The sequence below is a fragment of the Microcebus murinus genome, chromosome 5, assembly GCF_040939455.1.
Source record: "Microcebus murinus isolate Inina chromosome 5, M.murinus_Inina_mat1.0, whole genome shotgun sequence".
NCBI classification, from domain to species: Eukaryota; Metazoa; Chordata; class Mammalia; order Primates; family Cheirogaleidae; genus Microcebus; species Microcebus murinus.
Window position 1 is genome coordinate 7,317,892 of NC_134108.1, and position 14,498 is coordinate 7,332,389.

General features: G+C 49.4%; 1 protein-coding gene across 1 annotated transcript in view; it reads right to left on the bottom strand.

The window, feature by feature from the left end:
- The window catches only part of IGF2R (insulin like growth factor 2 receptor), a 107,526-nt gene extending 93,735 nt beyond the window's left edge, over nt 1-13,791 (bottom strand). Inside the window, exon 1 of the mRNA XM_076002814.1 lies at nt 13,625-13,791. Within this exon, the coding sequence (XP_075858929.1) occupies nt 13,625-13,776 (152 nt within the window). The 5' untranslated portion in view covers nt 13,777-13,791. The remainder of the gene's footprint in view (nt 1-13,624) is intronic.
- Nucleotides 13,792-14,498: the final 707 nt, after the last annotated feature.

A 14,498-nucleotide genomic window follows, 5' to 3' on the forward strand; every position in this document is an offset into this window, starting at 1 on the left:
TATGAATCTGTAATTTGTTTTCCTTAAAAGAAAAAAAAAACCACAGTTGGTAATATACAAGCTAAATTCACATGGCAAAATACAGTGCATGGGCCGGGCACGGTGGCTCACGCCTGTAATCCTAGCACTCTGGGAGGCCAAGGCGGGCGGATTGCTTGAGGTCTGGAGTTCAAAACCAGCCTGAGCAAGACCCCGTCTCTACTAAAAATAGAAATAAATTAATTGACCAACTAAAAATATATATACAAAAAATTAGCTGGGCATGGTGGCGCATGCCTGTAGTCCCAGCTACTCAGGAGGCTGAGGCAGGAGGATCGCTTGAGCCCAGGAGATTGAGGTTGCTGTGAGCTAGGCTGACGCCACGGCACTTACTCTAGCCTGGGCAACAAAGTGAGACTCTGTCTCAAAAAAAAAAAAAAAAAAATACAGTGCACGGCAACTAACTAGAGGAATGTGTCTTCTGAATCTATAGCAAGCAACCAATCTAACACTGGAGAAAAAGGGAACGTGAAGTCTCTCCGACCTGCACTTCCAAACGAGCTTTTCCTACTTTGGGGCATGCCTCCAAGTCTCTCAGATATTCGAACAGAATATTCAAGAAATCATCTGGCTCACTACCACCTCTTATCAGAGTCTCAGCTCATACATCCGGCCCACTAACCTTCAAAAATCTGGACCAATCTCCTAAACCAAGAAGGAATTTTTTTAAAAAAAAAGAGAGAGAGAAAGGCCAGCAGGGAAGAAGAGCCTGTTCGGAGGCAGGGTTCCCACAGTGGACATGGGCTGCAGATGTCACAGCACAATGTAACCACTGTTGCCCGCGACTTCTGTGGCCGACACTGACAGAGAAACCGTCTGATCTGGCGTGACAACCATGCCCCGAGGCGCAGGCGGCGAGAGCACGTGAGCTCCACACAGCGTGGCCAAAGCTTATATAGGAAGTACTTCACTTCCTATTCTCACAAACCCACAAAGCTGTGGATAAAGATACAGGGCCTGCAGAAAATAAAAGAAATAAACAGACGCGTGGACGTGCCAGGCACCGTCTCTGGGTCTCCCTGGTAGTCACGCCGGGTCTGGAGGCCGAGTCCCACCTGGCATCTGAGTCAGCAGCGCCAGGGCCTCAGGTTCCAGGGCAGCCAACGGGGACTTGGCAAAGCTTTTAAAGCCAGTATCACGAGTGAGTTTAACAGGGGTCACGTGGAATAAAGAGGAGGGGTGGGAGCTTCCCTCTGGAAGGTGCCAGGAAGAGCCCGCAGGCCTGGGCCTGAATCCTGCCCCGCCCCACAGGCTGTGTGGGACACACAATCCCTCCCAGCCCGAACTTCCTTGTCTGTAAAACCGAGCCAACCAGCAAGGTCACGGAGAGGGAAAAACCACACCAGGAACACAGAGCTTCTGAGATGCTATGATCTCAGGCTTTCATCTGGATCGATAGCAGGATTTGTACTGCTTAAAAATTAAGTTTACAAAAAATGGTAAGTTGACCTGGGGCCTCCCAAGGAGGTGTCACATGACACTGGAAAGGACCGGGAGAGGGGACAGTGGGGCATGCTCCGGCCCCGGGCTGTCTCCACGGAGCTGGGCCACGAGAGACACAGCCAGGGCTGAGCCGAGGCTGCCACGCACCCACCCGCACGGTCAGCTGCCTCCCGGACCGCTCAGGACAGGCCAGCGACTCCAGGCCTGCCCAAACCCGTGCCATCCAGCCACTGGCTGCCACCCGAACAGAGAGACCTGATGATCTGAAACTTCTGGCAGAGGAGGGTGGGGGAAGACAGGACACTCCACGCTAACGAGGCTTCACTGCAGTGCAAGGCCTGGAATTCTTGGTACACTCGCAAGCGACCTTCCACAGTATAAACCTACCAAAAAAAATAAATGAGTGATGGCCTGTCTTCCCTTCTGCTCCCCTTGGCTCAGGTCAACTCTACAGTACATGATGCAGGCCAGTATCTCAACCCTAAACTCTGCTCCATGATGATTTTTTAAAAATCAGAGTAATTATCTGTATGTTGTCACACTTTATAATAAAGTATACGCATTATTTGCTCCTCTCATATAGAAAGAAGAGTGATGACACAGGCTACACCTTTCTCCACTACAGGTACATCTGAATGTAACTGCCTTTAAAGTTAACCCAGCCCACAGCTCAGAATGCAAACCTTAATGCTCAGGGCACTACTCTGCATGCCACAAAGTCCCAGAAATCCCTGCCAGACCCGCCCCTCCCTGCCTGTCTGTTCTAACGACAGGGAAGGTGGGCCTCTCCAACCGCCGGCTGTCAGCTGGGCTGGCTGATGCACAATGCTAAGGTGGCCACCGGCAGGTGCCAGTTCTTCACAAAGGCCAATGAGGCAGACACAGGAGAAAAGTCCCTGTTTCAAGATGCTGGGGTTTCCTGGATGTGTATTATAGTAAAAAAAAAAAAAAAAAAAAAAAAAAAAAAAAAAAAAAGATGCTGGGGTCAAATGTCAGACAGGCACATATAGCCCTGCAAAACCTAACGGCCACCTGGGGAAAAGGAAACACACACACATCACGCTCCTTTAGAGCCTGACCTCACCTTGATGTGTTCATGAGAACAGCATTACTGCCCCTAAGCCAAGAATAAGGAAGACGTCTTTGAGGGACTACATCTCACACCGCGTGACTTATGAACGCGCTGCTCAGCCTTTGCCGGCTCCCAAGGTCAGCACTGTCCCGTCCCGTCCCGTCCCTCCCCCGCCCCTGCTTTCACACAGAAACCACAGCCTACAGAGGTCGGTGGCCTTGCCTCCGGTCACAAATTCACAAAGCGGCCAAGCCGGTGTCTGAGAGAGGCCAGTCCTGCTCCAGGGCATGTGCTGTCTCCACTACATTGCCACAGTAAAAGGGGACTTGAAAAGTTTGTGTACTAAATCGCTGCCCTTAACTACTGATCTTGCTTCCCAGTTCACTGAGGAAACTGAAGCCATCAGATCTTCCTTCCACATTCCCATCATCTACCAGAATCCTCCAAGGGCTCCGCGTTCCTCCTGGGGAAAAGCCATAGTCCCAGGGCCTCTGGGACCTGGCCCCCAGCTAGTCCCCTGCCTCTGGTCCCCCCAGGCTCCACTGTCCCAGCCACTCCTGCCACACTGGCCCCTACCCGCCATGGTGCCTGACACGTGGTCCTTCAGCCTGAGTCCACAGTTCACTCACTCACCTCCTTCTGCTCTCTGCTTAAAAATGTCCTCTTAGGCCAGGAGTTCAAGACCAGCCTGGCCAACATAACAGGACTTCATCTCTACAAAAAAGTTTTTAAAAATTATCCAGGCATGGTGGCACATGCCTGTAGCCTCAGCTACTCAGGAAGGCTGCGGAAAGAGGATCAGGTGAGCCCGGGAGTTCAAGGCTGCAGTGAGCTGTGATCGTACCATTGCACTCCAGACTCTTGTCTCATGAAAGAAAAGAAGAGGAAAGGGAAAGGAGGAGAGAAAGGGAAGGAGAGAGGAAGAAAGAAAAAAGAAAAGGAGAGAAAAAAAGAGAAGTCAAGAAGTCCTCTTACAGAAAGGCCTGGAACAGTGGACTCCCTGTAGAACAGCTCACCCCCCACCCCCGTGACCCTCTTCCCCTCCCTCAGGCAGGCAGTCAGGGTCCACCACGCCATGGATTCCCACCGCCTCTCTAAAGGGCGGCTCTAAAAAGACAGAAAAAAAAATGCGCTGACTTCTCACTTTGCAGACACCAGGTGGACGGAGGGAGCCTCAGAGGAACAGTGCGGTGACTCACTGGAGTCACACCCTCGGCACTTCTAGGAAACCCACTTCTTTAGCACCTCTATTCTGGTGGCCTGCTGTGCTATTTGCAGGCAGAAGTGTTGGGGGAGGGGGGAGTTTAAGTACAAACAGCTGTTTCAAAATTCATAACTGGTTTTGGAGTAGAGAGGACCATACAGATGGCAACAAATTAATTTTACACCCAATCAAAACCCGGTGGCCAGCCTGCTCCTGAATGAGCTCCACGCACTCAGGCATGCTTTCCTCGGCACACAGCAAGTGTGAAGAGCACGGGACAGCTCTAACTGAAAAGATACCTCCTGGCTTGTAATCCTAGCACTATGGGAGGCGGGCGGATTGCTCGAGGTCAGGAGTTCAAAACCAGCCTGAGCAAGACACCCCCCCCCCCCCGTCTCTACTATAAATAGAAAAGAAATTAATTGACCAACTAAAAAATATATATATACAAAAAAATTAGCCGGGCATGGTGGCGCATGCCTGTAGTCCCAGCTACTTGGGAAGCTGAGGCAGTAGGATCATTTAAGTCCAGGAGTTTGAGGTTGCTGTGAGCTAGGCTGACACCACCACTCTAGGCTGGACATCAAAGCGACACTCTGTCTCAAAAATAAATAAAAAATAATAATAAAATAAGGAACCAAGAGCCCAAGTGAGGTTAGCATTTGCCTCTTTTTTCTTCACACTCACTCTAGACTGAGCAACAAAGTAAGACCCTGTCTCAAAAAAAAAGAAAAAAAAGAAAAGAAAAAACACCTCCTAAACTTGCCAACTTGCAAAGGCCACTTGTCACTGTTTACATACTCCTTCATCTTTCCCTCTGTCCCTCAAAACAAAGCTAAGATCAAACCCTTCCAGTCCCTCCCATTTCCCCGGACTGTGCTCCACAGCAGGCACTGCTCAAGGGTCTGCCCCCCATCCAGAGGGACACGCCCCCGTGTGTCCTCGGAGCAATGGCGGCCCCAAGGGATCTCAAGGCACAAAAAAGGAGAAAGAAAAAGCCCAGCAAAGGTCTCTCTGGGCCTGGGACTTCCACCGCCTGGAGGATTCACAGACACGCCCCCCGGTGCTCCTGACACAGACAGACACGGCTTCCGACGCCCTGCTCCGGACGCCTCGAAGACCTAGTCAGCCACAGTTGGGGATTTTTTCGTTTGTTTCATTTTTTACGAGTTACACAGTAAGGTGGTGTTCATTCTTTCCTCGTTCCCACCTACAGCAGACACCCTGAGATCCAGCACCCATTCCTCCACCCTTCAGGGAAGCCTGGTAAGGTCTAAGTCAAGACAGGAGCCCCTGGCTGGTGCGGTGGCTCACGCCTGTAATCCTAGCAATCTGGGAGGCCGAGGCGGAGGATAGCTCAAGGTCAGGAGTTCAAAGCCAGCCTGAGCAAGAGTGAGACCCCATTCTCTACTAAAAATACAAATAAATTAATTGGCCAATTAAACACATATAGAAAAAATTAGCTAAGCATGGTGGCACGTGCCTGTAGTCCCTGCTACTAGTGAGGCTGAGGCAGGAGGATCGCTTGAGCCCAGGAGCTTGAGGTTGCTGTGAGCTAGGCTGACGCCACGGCACTCTAGCCGGGCAACAGAGTGAGACTGTGTCTCAGAAAAAAAAAAAAAAAAAGACAGGAGCCCCCGGACTGCTGACGCCCACACAGAAGTCGGCTGGGCCCTCCTGCTGCCCACAAGAGACACACGGGGAGGCTCTCTCTTCCTCCCCCGGACGGCCGAGCCCACGGGCCCGCTTGCTCCCAGCTTGGACGAAGCCACTACAGGAAGGAGGGTGGAGCAGGAAAGGACACCGGTTAGGATGCCCAACATATGGCACCTGGCGCCCACCCAAACCCCACACCTCCCGTCATTAAGTACCTTGTTGTTCAGGGAATTTTAACTGAGAAGGACTCCTGAAGGCCACATAACTCAGAGTCACAGAAATCTGGATGCCAAATGGACCCAGAGAATCACGTAGGCCAGTGGTTTGAAAGCTTTTTTAATGCAGTGGAAACCTTTCTTCCTCAAACGGAATCTTACATGGAGTGCCAGTGTATGAAACAGATGAAAATGAAATGCTCCCTGGTTAAGGCAGAAACTCCACGGCACTAATGGAGTAACAGGCTAAAAAATAAAATAAATCACTGATCCGACGCAGCGACTAACTTACAGAGAAGGTGACAACGACCACGGATGAACACTGAGGATGTACCAGACACTGAGTGTATTCTCATCCCTACACGAGCCTGACAACAGGACTAGTACGCTGACTCCACACACAAGGAAATCAAGACCTGAGAGCCTCTGTAACTTGCCCGAGGCCTGGGAAGGGAGGAGGAGTCCAGATTCAAAACCAACTCCTACCTCTCTTCAGCCTTGAGCAGGGAAATGAGGTCCAGAGCAAAGAAGTGATTTGACCCAGGCAGCTCAACAACCCAGATCTCGGGCTCCGGGACACGCTGCCAACAGGGACCAGCAGGGGTCCGGCAGCTGTCTCCTGGCAGGAACACGCCCGCCCGGGTGATGTTCAGGAGGACGGAAAGGACCAGCCACAGAGCACGCCCTGCCCATCCCCCAGGCTCCCCCAGAACGATTTACAGCCAAGTTCCAACAACTGCTTGCAGCCCTGCCCCGTGCAGCTGCGCGAGAGGCAGCCAACGTCCCCACGGAGACTCACTGCACAGAGCGCAGGACAATCACCACATGACAAACTCCAACAGAAGAAACCGGGCCAAGGAAAAGAACTAACACAGCAATCAGCGCAGAACTTCAAAACACATCTTCAGAGGGGTGCAGAAAGGTAGCTGTGACGACACAGCAACGGGAGGCCTCGTGGAATCAGACAACAGAGAAGCCGCAGAGCTCACCGACATCCGGAGCACGGTAAGCTGAGAGGCGGGCAGCACACACCTTCTCCAATCCTGTCCAAATCGGGAAGCCGACACAAGAATAAAAGCAACAGATAAATCAAGCAGAACAAAGAGTAAGTTAGGACAAAGAAAAGCTGGACAGCCACACAATGAATGACTATGACACAGCCTGAGCAAGACTGAGGCCCCATCTCTACAAAAAAAAAAAAATAGAAAAATTAGCCGGCCATGGTATGTGCTATGTGCCTGTAGTCCCAGCTACTCGGAGGCTGAGGCAGGAGGATCACATGAGCCCAGGGGTTTGAGGCTGCTGCGAGCTATGATGACACCATCGCGCTCTACCCACAGTGACAGAATAAGACCGTATCTCAAAAAAAAAAACAAAAAAAACTTTGACCCAAACACAGAACATTTTTTCCAAACACGTAAGAGACTCTCAACTTGACTAGGTGTGAAGCAAAAGAGAAATGGCAATACATTCCACCACATTTACTGGCCACAGTGGAAAAAAAAAAATAACCCCCAAAATTTCATTTACCTGGGAAAAACAGTCTAAAACTGTAGTGAGTCCAGGAAGTTGACATGGATAGAACTTTGGGTCCAAAAGGAAATATATAGAATTGAAGGATGAAAACACCATGCATCAGAACTTATAAGACAGGTATAGTGCTCAGGAGAAAGCAGCATATAGCTTTAAATACTTTTCTTAATTATGTAAAATGATTTCAAATAAAAGATCTAAGCTTTCAATTCAAACTAGAAACAGAAAAATGATGTATTCATTGGTGCTGTTCAGCTTTCCTTTTTTCTATTTACTGACAGCAGAAATTAATAAAACTGAAAATAAATGGTCAACAAAATGCTAGCTCTTTTGAAAACACTAATCAAAGGTAAACAAATCTTCAGTAAATATAACAGAAAAAGCACAATTAAACATCAAGAATTTTTTTAATTTACCTACAGATACATATTTTCAAAAATATAAAAGAATAGCATGTTACGTATTTATATACGAATATATAATTAAAACGATAATTTTCCAGGAAAAAAATATTGCCAAAACTGACTCAACAAAAAAGTAGAAAATCTGAATGGACAAGGTAAATAAAACTAAAACCATAATCAAAACTCCTCCCCACTATACTCTGCCTCCTCAAAGGCATCAGGCTCAGATAGTTTTACTAGTGAGTTCTACCAAAATTTAAGGAACAGGAAATGTCCACCACACACAAAAATACTAAAAGCTAACTAATTAAGCTCTTTCTACAAAGCAAACATGTTTTTGATAATAAAATCAGTCAAGAGCAGCACAGCAAAGAAAATTACAGCCCAATCTCACTTTAAAAAACAACTGTAAACATATTACATAAAATATTATGTAAATAAAACTAAATATATTCATGGAAAAAAATTAACTTTCACCCTTCACATCCAACACAGAAATTAAATTTAAAAAAAAAAACTGATCATGGGGCTAAACATAAAAGTTAAAACTATATAAAACTTCTAGAAGCAAACATAGGAGAAAAATCTTTCCGACCTTGGAGTAGACCAGTGGTTCTCAATTGGGGGCGATTTTGGGCACCCCCTTCCCCACCGTTTGAAATCTCTAGAGACACTTTCATTTGTCACAGCTGAGAATGGGATCGGTAGAGAGTACTGTTGGCATCTAATGGGTGAAGGACAGGAAGGCTATTTAATATCCTGCAATGCACAGGACAGCCCCACAACAAAAAATTATCCAGACTGAATGCCAACAGTGCTGAGATTAATGGGGGATGGACATGCTTGAAGCTCTGACTCTGGGAGGAAGGGGGGAAAAAGCAACACACGTAAACTAAACTTTTGTACCCCCAATAATATGCTGAAATAAAAAATAAAAATAAATAAAATAAAAAACAGTGCTGAGGTTGAGAAATGCTGGGGCAAATTTCTTAGCAATGATTTCTTAGGCTACAAAAGCACAAACCATTAAAAAAAAAATTGATAAATTGGAGTCCATCAAATTTTTAAAACTATCTGTTCTTGGTTGGGCACAGGGGCTCACAGCTGTTAATCCCAGCACTTTCGGAGGCCAATGTGAGAAAATCACTTTGGGCACAGGAGTGCAAGACTCAGAAAAAGAAACAAGACTCTGTTTCTCCCCCCCCCAAAAAAAATCTGATCTTCAAAGAATATCACTAAGAACATGAAAAGGCAAGGCAAAGACTGAAAGAAAATATTCATAATACACATTACATACCTAAGGGCTTTTATGCAGAAGATACAAAGAACTATTAATGCTCAATAAGGAGAAAACCCAAAAAACTTTTAATCACAGGGTTCAGAAAATATTATTTTTAGAAGACAGTACAAAAACTATCCGAATGGTCAATAAGCACATGCAGATGTTTGACATCATCAGGCATTCCAACAAATACAAGAAAAGACACTCCTTCGTGTTCAACATCATGAGTTAGCAGGGAGATGAAAATTGAAACCACACTGAGATACCACTACAAATCCACTAAAATAGTTAAAATTAAGACTGGCAAGACCAAGTGTTGACAAAGATGTGGAACTACTAAAACTCTCATGCGCTGGTGGTGGGAATGCAAAATGGCACAACCACTTTGGGTTACAGTTTGACAATTACCATGAAGTCAGACAACTATTTCCACTCCTCATACACCACCCATGACCAGCTGGGGCATTACCAAGAGATCTCCGTGGCTGGGACATTCAAAAGAAGAAAAAAACAGCACCTGCAAAGTGATGAGCTACTCTCTGCCACTAGACTCAGTCCTGGAACCCTGCGGAGTCCTCTCTGCCCAGTACAATAGCTTATAAGCCAAGATCAAAATAGAGAAGAGAACATCTAAATTCTTTTCCTCAGGCCCATCTTTTAAAAATCCCTCTGTCTATAAAACGTTGATAAAAGATGTGAAACCCAATCAGGCATTCATTTCCTGGGAGTTTGTCAGGATGCTGTTCTAAGAATTAATGCATGAGGCCTAATGCAATCATAATTAACAATCTTAGGCTTCTACAGACACTTACTGTTGAAAGAAATGCATACACACAAATGGATGTGATCCAGGTTTAACATGTGGCCCAAATTAAGCATATAAGCATTGTTCCTTTGGAAAAACTGCAGGGAGGAAAGAAATCTCCTTAGAGACAGTAACTAAACCAACCTCAATTCCCAGCTGGCTTCATTAGTCTCTTGTCCTCAATATAATAGAAACTTTCCAGCATTTATACTCAAACAATTTGGGGAAAACTTGTCCTGGATCAATTTTAAAGTACTTAACTACCTAAAGCTAGTCATCCCAATGTATTATTTTATAATTATATAAACTGTTAAGACCTAATACATTAAGGATCTTGTTAATATCAAACTAAAGGGTGGAAATTTGCATGTATTATATGTAATATGTACTTTTTACTAAGTTTAAGGCATTCAGTAATAAGTAAAGATATTGACTACCTAAGAGCCTTTTGGTCACTTTGGTAATTTTGCTTGGCCTGGCCTCTGCCCCCTCTATGCTGGGCCCACTCTCTTCTTGCTCTCACTGGTCCTGCCCCACTGACCTTCAGACACTCCTTCCTGCCCCAGGACCTTTGCACAGGCCAGTCTCCCAGCCTGTCACACTGGCCTCAGGAAACACACTCTTTGTAGTAGTACATGATCTCCTGAGGACTAAGAATCACTAACTTCTTCCACAGCACAGGGCTCACCTGACACAGCAATCCCCTTACCACTTAAAAAACATATTATTGAGTCTTTCCAAAAAACGGCACTTATTTAAAATGCTGCTTCATGCCATATACACTTTGGGAAACTTGCCTTTGTGGCACCTTTTGTTCCATGTGCAACTTGCAGAGTGAAGGTCTCTCCACATGCACGAACGCAGTTAGAGCTGCTGCTGAAATAGTTGTTTCCTTCACCCCTCCACCAATAACCGCACCAAGAATTGCACCCCATCCCGGGAGTGCTCAGAGCCAAAGCTCACGCTGAAGCTTTGTTCCCACAAGGTGCCTGGCAGGCACCCCTGAAGCAGGCCCAGACTTCCCTTCTTGTTGATCTTAAGGGACTGCAGATGAAAAATATCCTAAGGTGTAGGGAGCTAGGCTTGGGAGAAGAGGTTGCTTCCCCAGAAATCCAACTCTTAGAGCAAGGAGTCATCTTTTAGAGCAATGAGAATTTACTGCTTAAGCACTAACGAAAGCTGTATGGCGGCTGGGCACTCCAAAACCTTTGTGAGGATAACGGGTTTCTGAGGACTGCCTTAGCCACCATACCACAATGAACAAGACTGTTTTCCCCGGGGAAAAATGTGTTCCACATTTCAAACACCCAACTGACAGACATTTGGATCACAGTCCTTCTGTACATCAGGGACAGCCTCCACGCAACCAAGGTGCAAAAACAAATGGTAATGCTTATAGGAGTCTACTTTTCATACTCATAGTGGAGACTTGGGTAAGTTACTGACATTTCAGCAAATAGATGTCGAGGAACAGAATAAAAAACGTAGCTTAACGCATCATGCTTTGGTGCTATTCGGTAGAACTTTTAAATCAGATTTAAAAAAAGATTGGCTCACATTCCTATTCCTCAAATATGTGCTAAAGTTCAGGTACTTTTAGCCAATTCTACCTTCTAAAAGTACACAGATTTTTTTTTTTTTTTTTTTTTTGAGTCAAGAGTCTCACTCTGTTGCCCAGGCTAGAGTGCCGTGGCATCAGCCTAGCTCACAGCAACCTCAAACTCCTGGTCTCAAGCAATCCTCCTGCCTCAGCCTCCCGAATAGCTGGGACTACAGGCATGCGCCACCATGCCCGGCTAATTTTTTACATATATATTAGTTGGCCAATTAATTTCTTTCTATTTATAGTAGAGACAGGGTCTCGCTCTTGCTCAGGATGCTTTTGAACTCCTGACCTTGAGCGATCCTCCCGCCTCGGCCTCCCAGAGAGCTAGGATTACAGGCGTGAGCCACCAACGCGTTCTGCCCTAAAAGTACACAGATTATTGACACACACCCTGAAAAGTCTTTAAAAGTATTTAAAGAGAGGTATCAATTTAAAACAGGAAAACACAGGAAGAACTTCGCTTTGCAGGTGTTTTGCTCAGAGCCTGCAAGTGACTGGAGAAGTCTACATGAGCAACCACAGCACAGTAACAGGCAGCGGAAAGAGGTTTGTCAAAACCCACCTCTGAAGTGACTGGGAGCTTTGCTGTCCCAGGAAAATCTGGCAGAAAAACTGAACACACCAACTTTAAAGATATTACAAGACTACAGAGGACTCATCTTATCAGACTTCCAATGCATATCAACCTCAGAAGCCTCTTCAGTATTTGCTAAGTTATGACCACATGTGTCAGTGCCAGAAACATGTAAAGATACAAAGGCCATTCCCACTGGACCAAGAGGTCATGTTCCACCTGGAGACTCTGAGGTTAACGAACCAGGTTCGAGCTGCTGAAATGACTGACCTAATGCAAAAGTCAGAGCCCCCCAAATCAGCCAGTGTATCAGTCTACCCTTGAGGCCAACTTTAACGTTAAGAAATAAATTCCAATCTATTAACAAGACCAAGAGCCCACACCAATAGGCCAGCTGAGCTAATTTCTTATGGACGTTTTTGGTCATACCAGCCATTATTCCAAAATATTCTCCTTTAAATGTCTCAGCCTGCCCTTGTTCACGTTGCCCCCCCCCCTTTTCTCTGTATAATGCCAGTTACTGGAGCAACTATGTATCAGAGCAGCTAACTCCTCTATAAACTACTGTGCCATAAATTCTCCCTCAAGTCTGCCCTTCCCCTTCCAAAAAAAGGAAGGATATAAAAGATATGGTCTTTCCAAAGGGTTTCCATTGTGCAGTCAGCCTCATTCTCCTTTGAATAATAATTTCTACAAGTTCTGAACACAGAAGTGCTAATAAAACTATCTCTAATAGGGAAAAATAAGAACCCCATAAACGCTGGGACAAACTCAAAAGCTCAGCTCAACATATTCTAAACTTCACCTCATTCTGAAAGGTTACCATACTATTATTGCCAAGGGGGAAACTGTTGACTGTTCTCAACTTTCCATCTTGCTTTTTTTTTTTTTTAACCAAAGTTGAAAAATAAATAAAATCTGGGTTCTCCGTAGCCCTAAACAGTCCAGAGAAGGTTGGTCAGAAAATTCCACGAATTGGAAGTTCCCCAGACCCGGGACTCCTAGCTGTTGGAGGGCATTAAGAGCCCTCGATGGCAGTGATGGTTACACAACCGTGGTTCCCGGAGCAGGAGACTCCACCAGAATAATCCACCCGGGGGACAGTGACATCATGCGAGCAACTGGACAGGAAGTTGGGCTCAGAGGAGCGAAGAGTGAAGTCTTGAAGCCAATGCAGGATGACCACCCCCCAACCCCCAATCACAGAGAGGGGGAAAAGTCACCCACAGCTGGAAAGTTACTTAAAGAGAAAATGAAAACCCGCATCAGCCAAGGACACCAAAAGCACCCAACGCCGAGGCCGCGCGCGGGCTCCGACGCGGCGGCGAGCCTTCCCGCGCGGGCCTCCGCACCGCCGCGCTGGCGAAACTTGGACGGCCCGGGACGCGCAGGGAACAAAGCGCAGCTGCAGTCCCTTTCCTGCCTCCTCCAACTTTCCCAGAAGCACCGCTGCGAGGGCAGGCTCGGGGCGCGGGGCTGCCGCAGCGCGTCCCCGGACGGGGCGGCCGGCGCCCGCACACAAAGGCGCCCGGCCCGGTGACAGCCACAAGTGGCCGGGCACGGGGCTGGCGGGCCAGCGCGCCCTCCCGCCCCCGCCCGCGCGCGCCGGACCCCGGTCTCCGCCGCCGGCCAGCACGCACCCAACTTTCCCGGGCGGGGTGGGGCGGGCCCCACCGCGCACTGGAAGCGACTTGGGGAGCCCCGCACCTCCCCGAGCACTCCCTGCCCCCCACCACGGCCGCGCGCCCGGGGCCCCCGCGAGCGCCGCCCGCGCCCCGGCGGGCCACCCACCTGCACAGCTCGGGGAACTCGACGGCCTCGGCCTGCGCGGCGCCCGGGCCCGCGACGAGCAGCAGCAGCAGCTGCAGCGGCAGCAGCGAGCGCGGCGAGCGGCCGGCGGGCGCGGGCCCCAGGTGGGCGCTCCGGCCGGCGGCGGCCCCCATCGCGCCGGGCCCGGGCTGCGCGGCGGGCGCTGGGCTGGCGGCGCGCGACTCCGGGGGGCCGCGCCGGGCACGGGGTCGCGCCGCCAGGGCAGGCGCGGGGGCGGCGGGCGCCGAGCGGGAGCAGGCGCCGGAGCCCGAGGGGAGCGAGGCTCTGCTGGGCACGGCGGCGGCGGCGGCGACAGCGGCGGCCCCGGAACCGCGTCACGTGACCGCCGCTCGGCGCCGCCCCCGCCCCGCCCCCCGCTCACGTGACCCCCTTGTTCAGGTGATCCCCGCCCGGCCGGCTCCGCCCGGCTCGGGTCACGTGAGCGCGGCCCGCGCGGGGCAGGAAGCGGCCGCGGCGGGGCGCGGCGCCAGGTGCGTCCCGGGCGGGCTGCGCGTCGTAGGGGCTGCCGAGCCCCGGCCTCAGTTTCCCCTCCCGCCGCGCCCTGCTGGCCCGTGGCGTGGGCGCTCCTAACGTAGAGCAAGCGTTCCCAGCCTCGACCGGCAGGGAGGAGAATAGGGAACTTGCCCCGGGCGCCCCGGCGGGAGGTGCCTCCCCAGGGCCGCGCGGGGGTGGGGACGCGTCTGTCCCGCCCTGCGGGGCCACGTCCCGGGCTTGGGGGTCAGCGGCCTTTGCCCGTCAGAGCCCTTCACGACCTTCTGCGGGAGCGGGAGCTTCTGGCGGTAGGAAGGCAGCACCAACACGGCAACGGCACGGTAGACAAAGGTGCCACTACCAA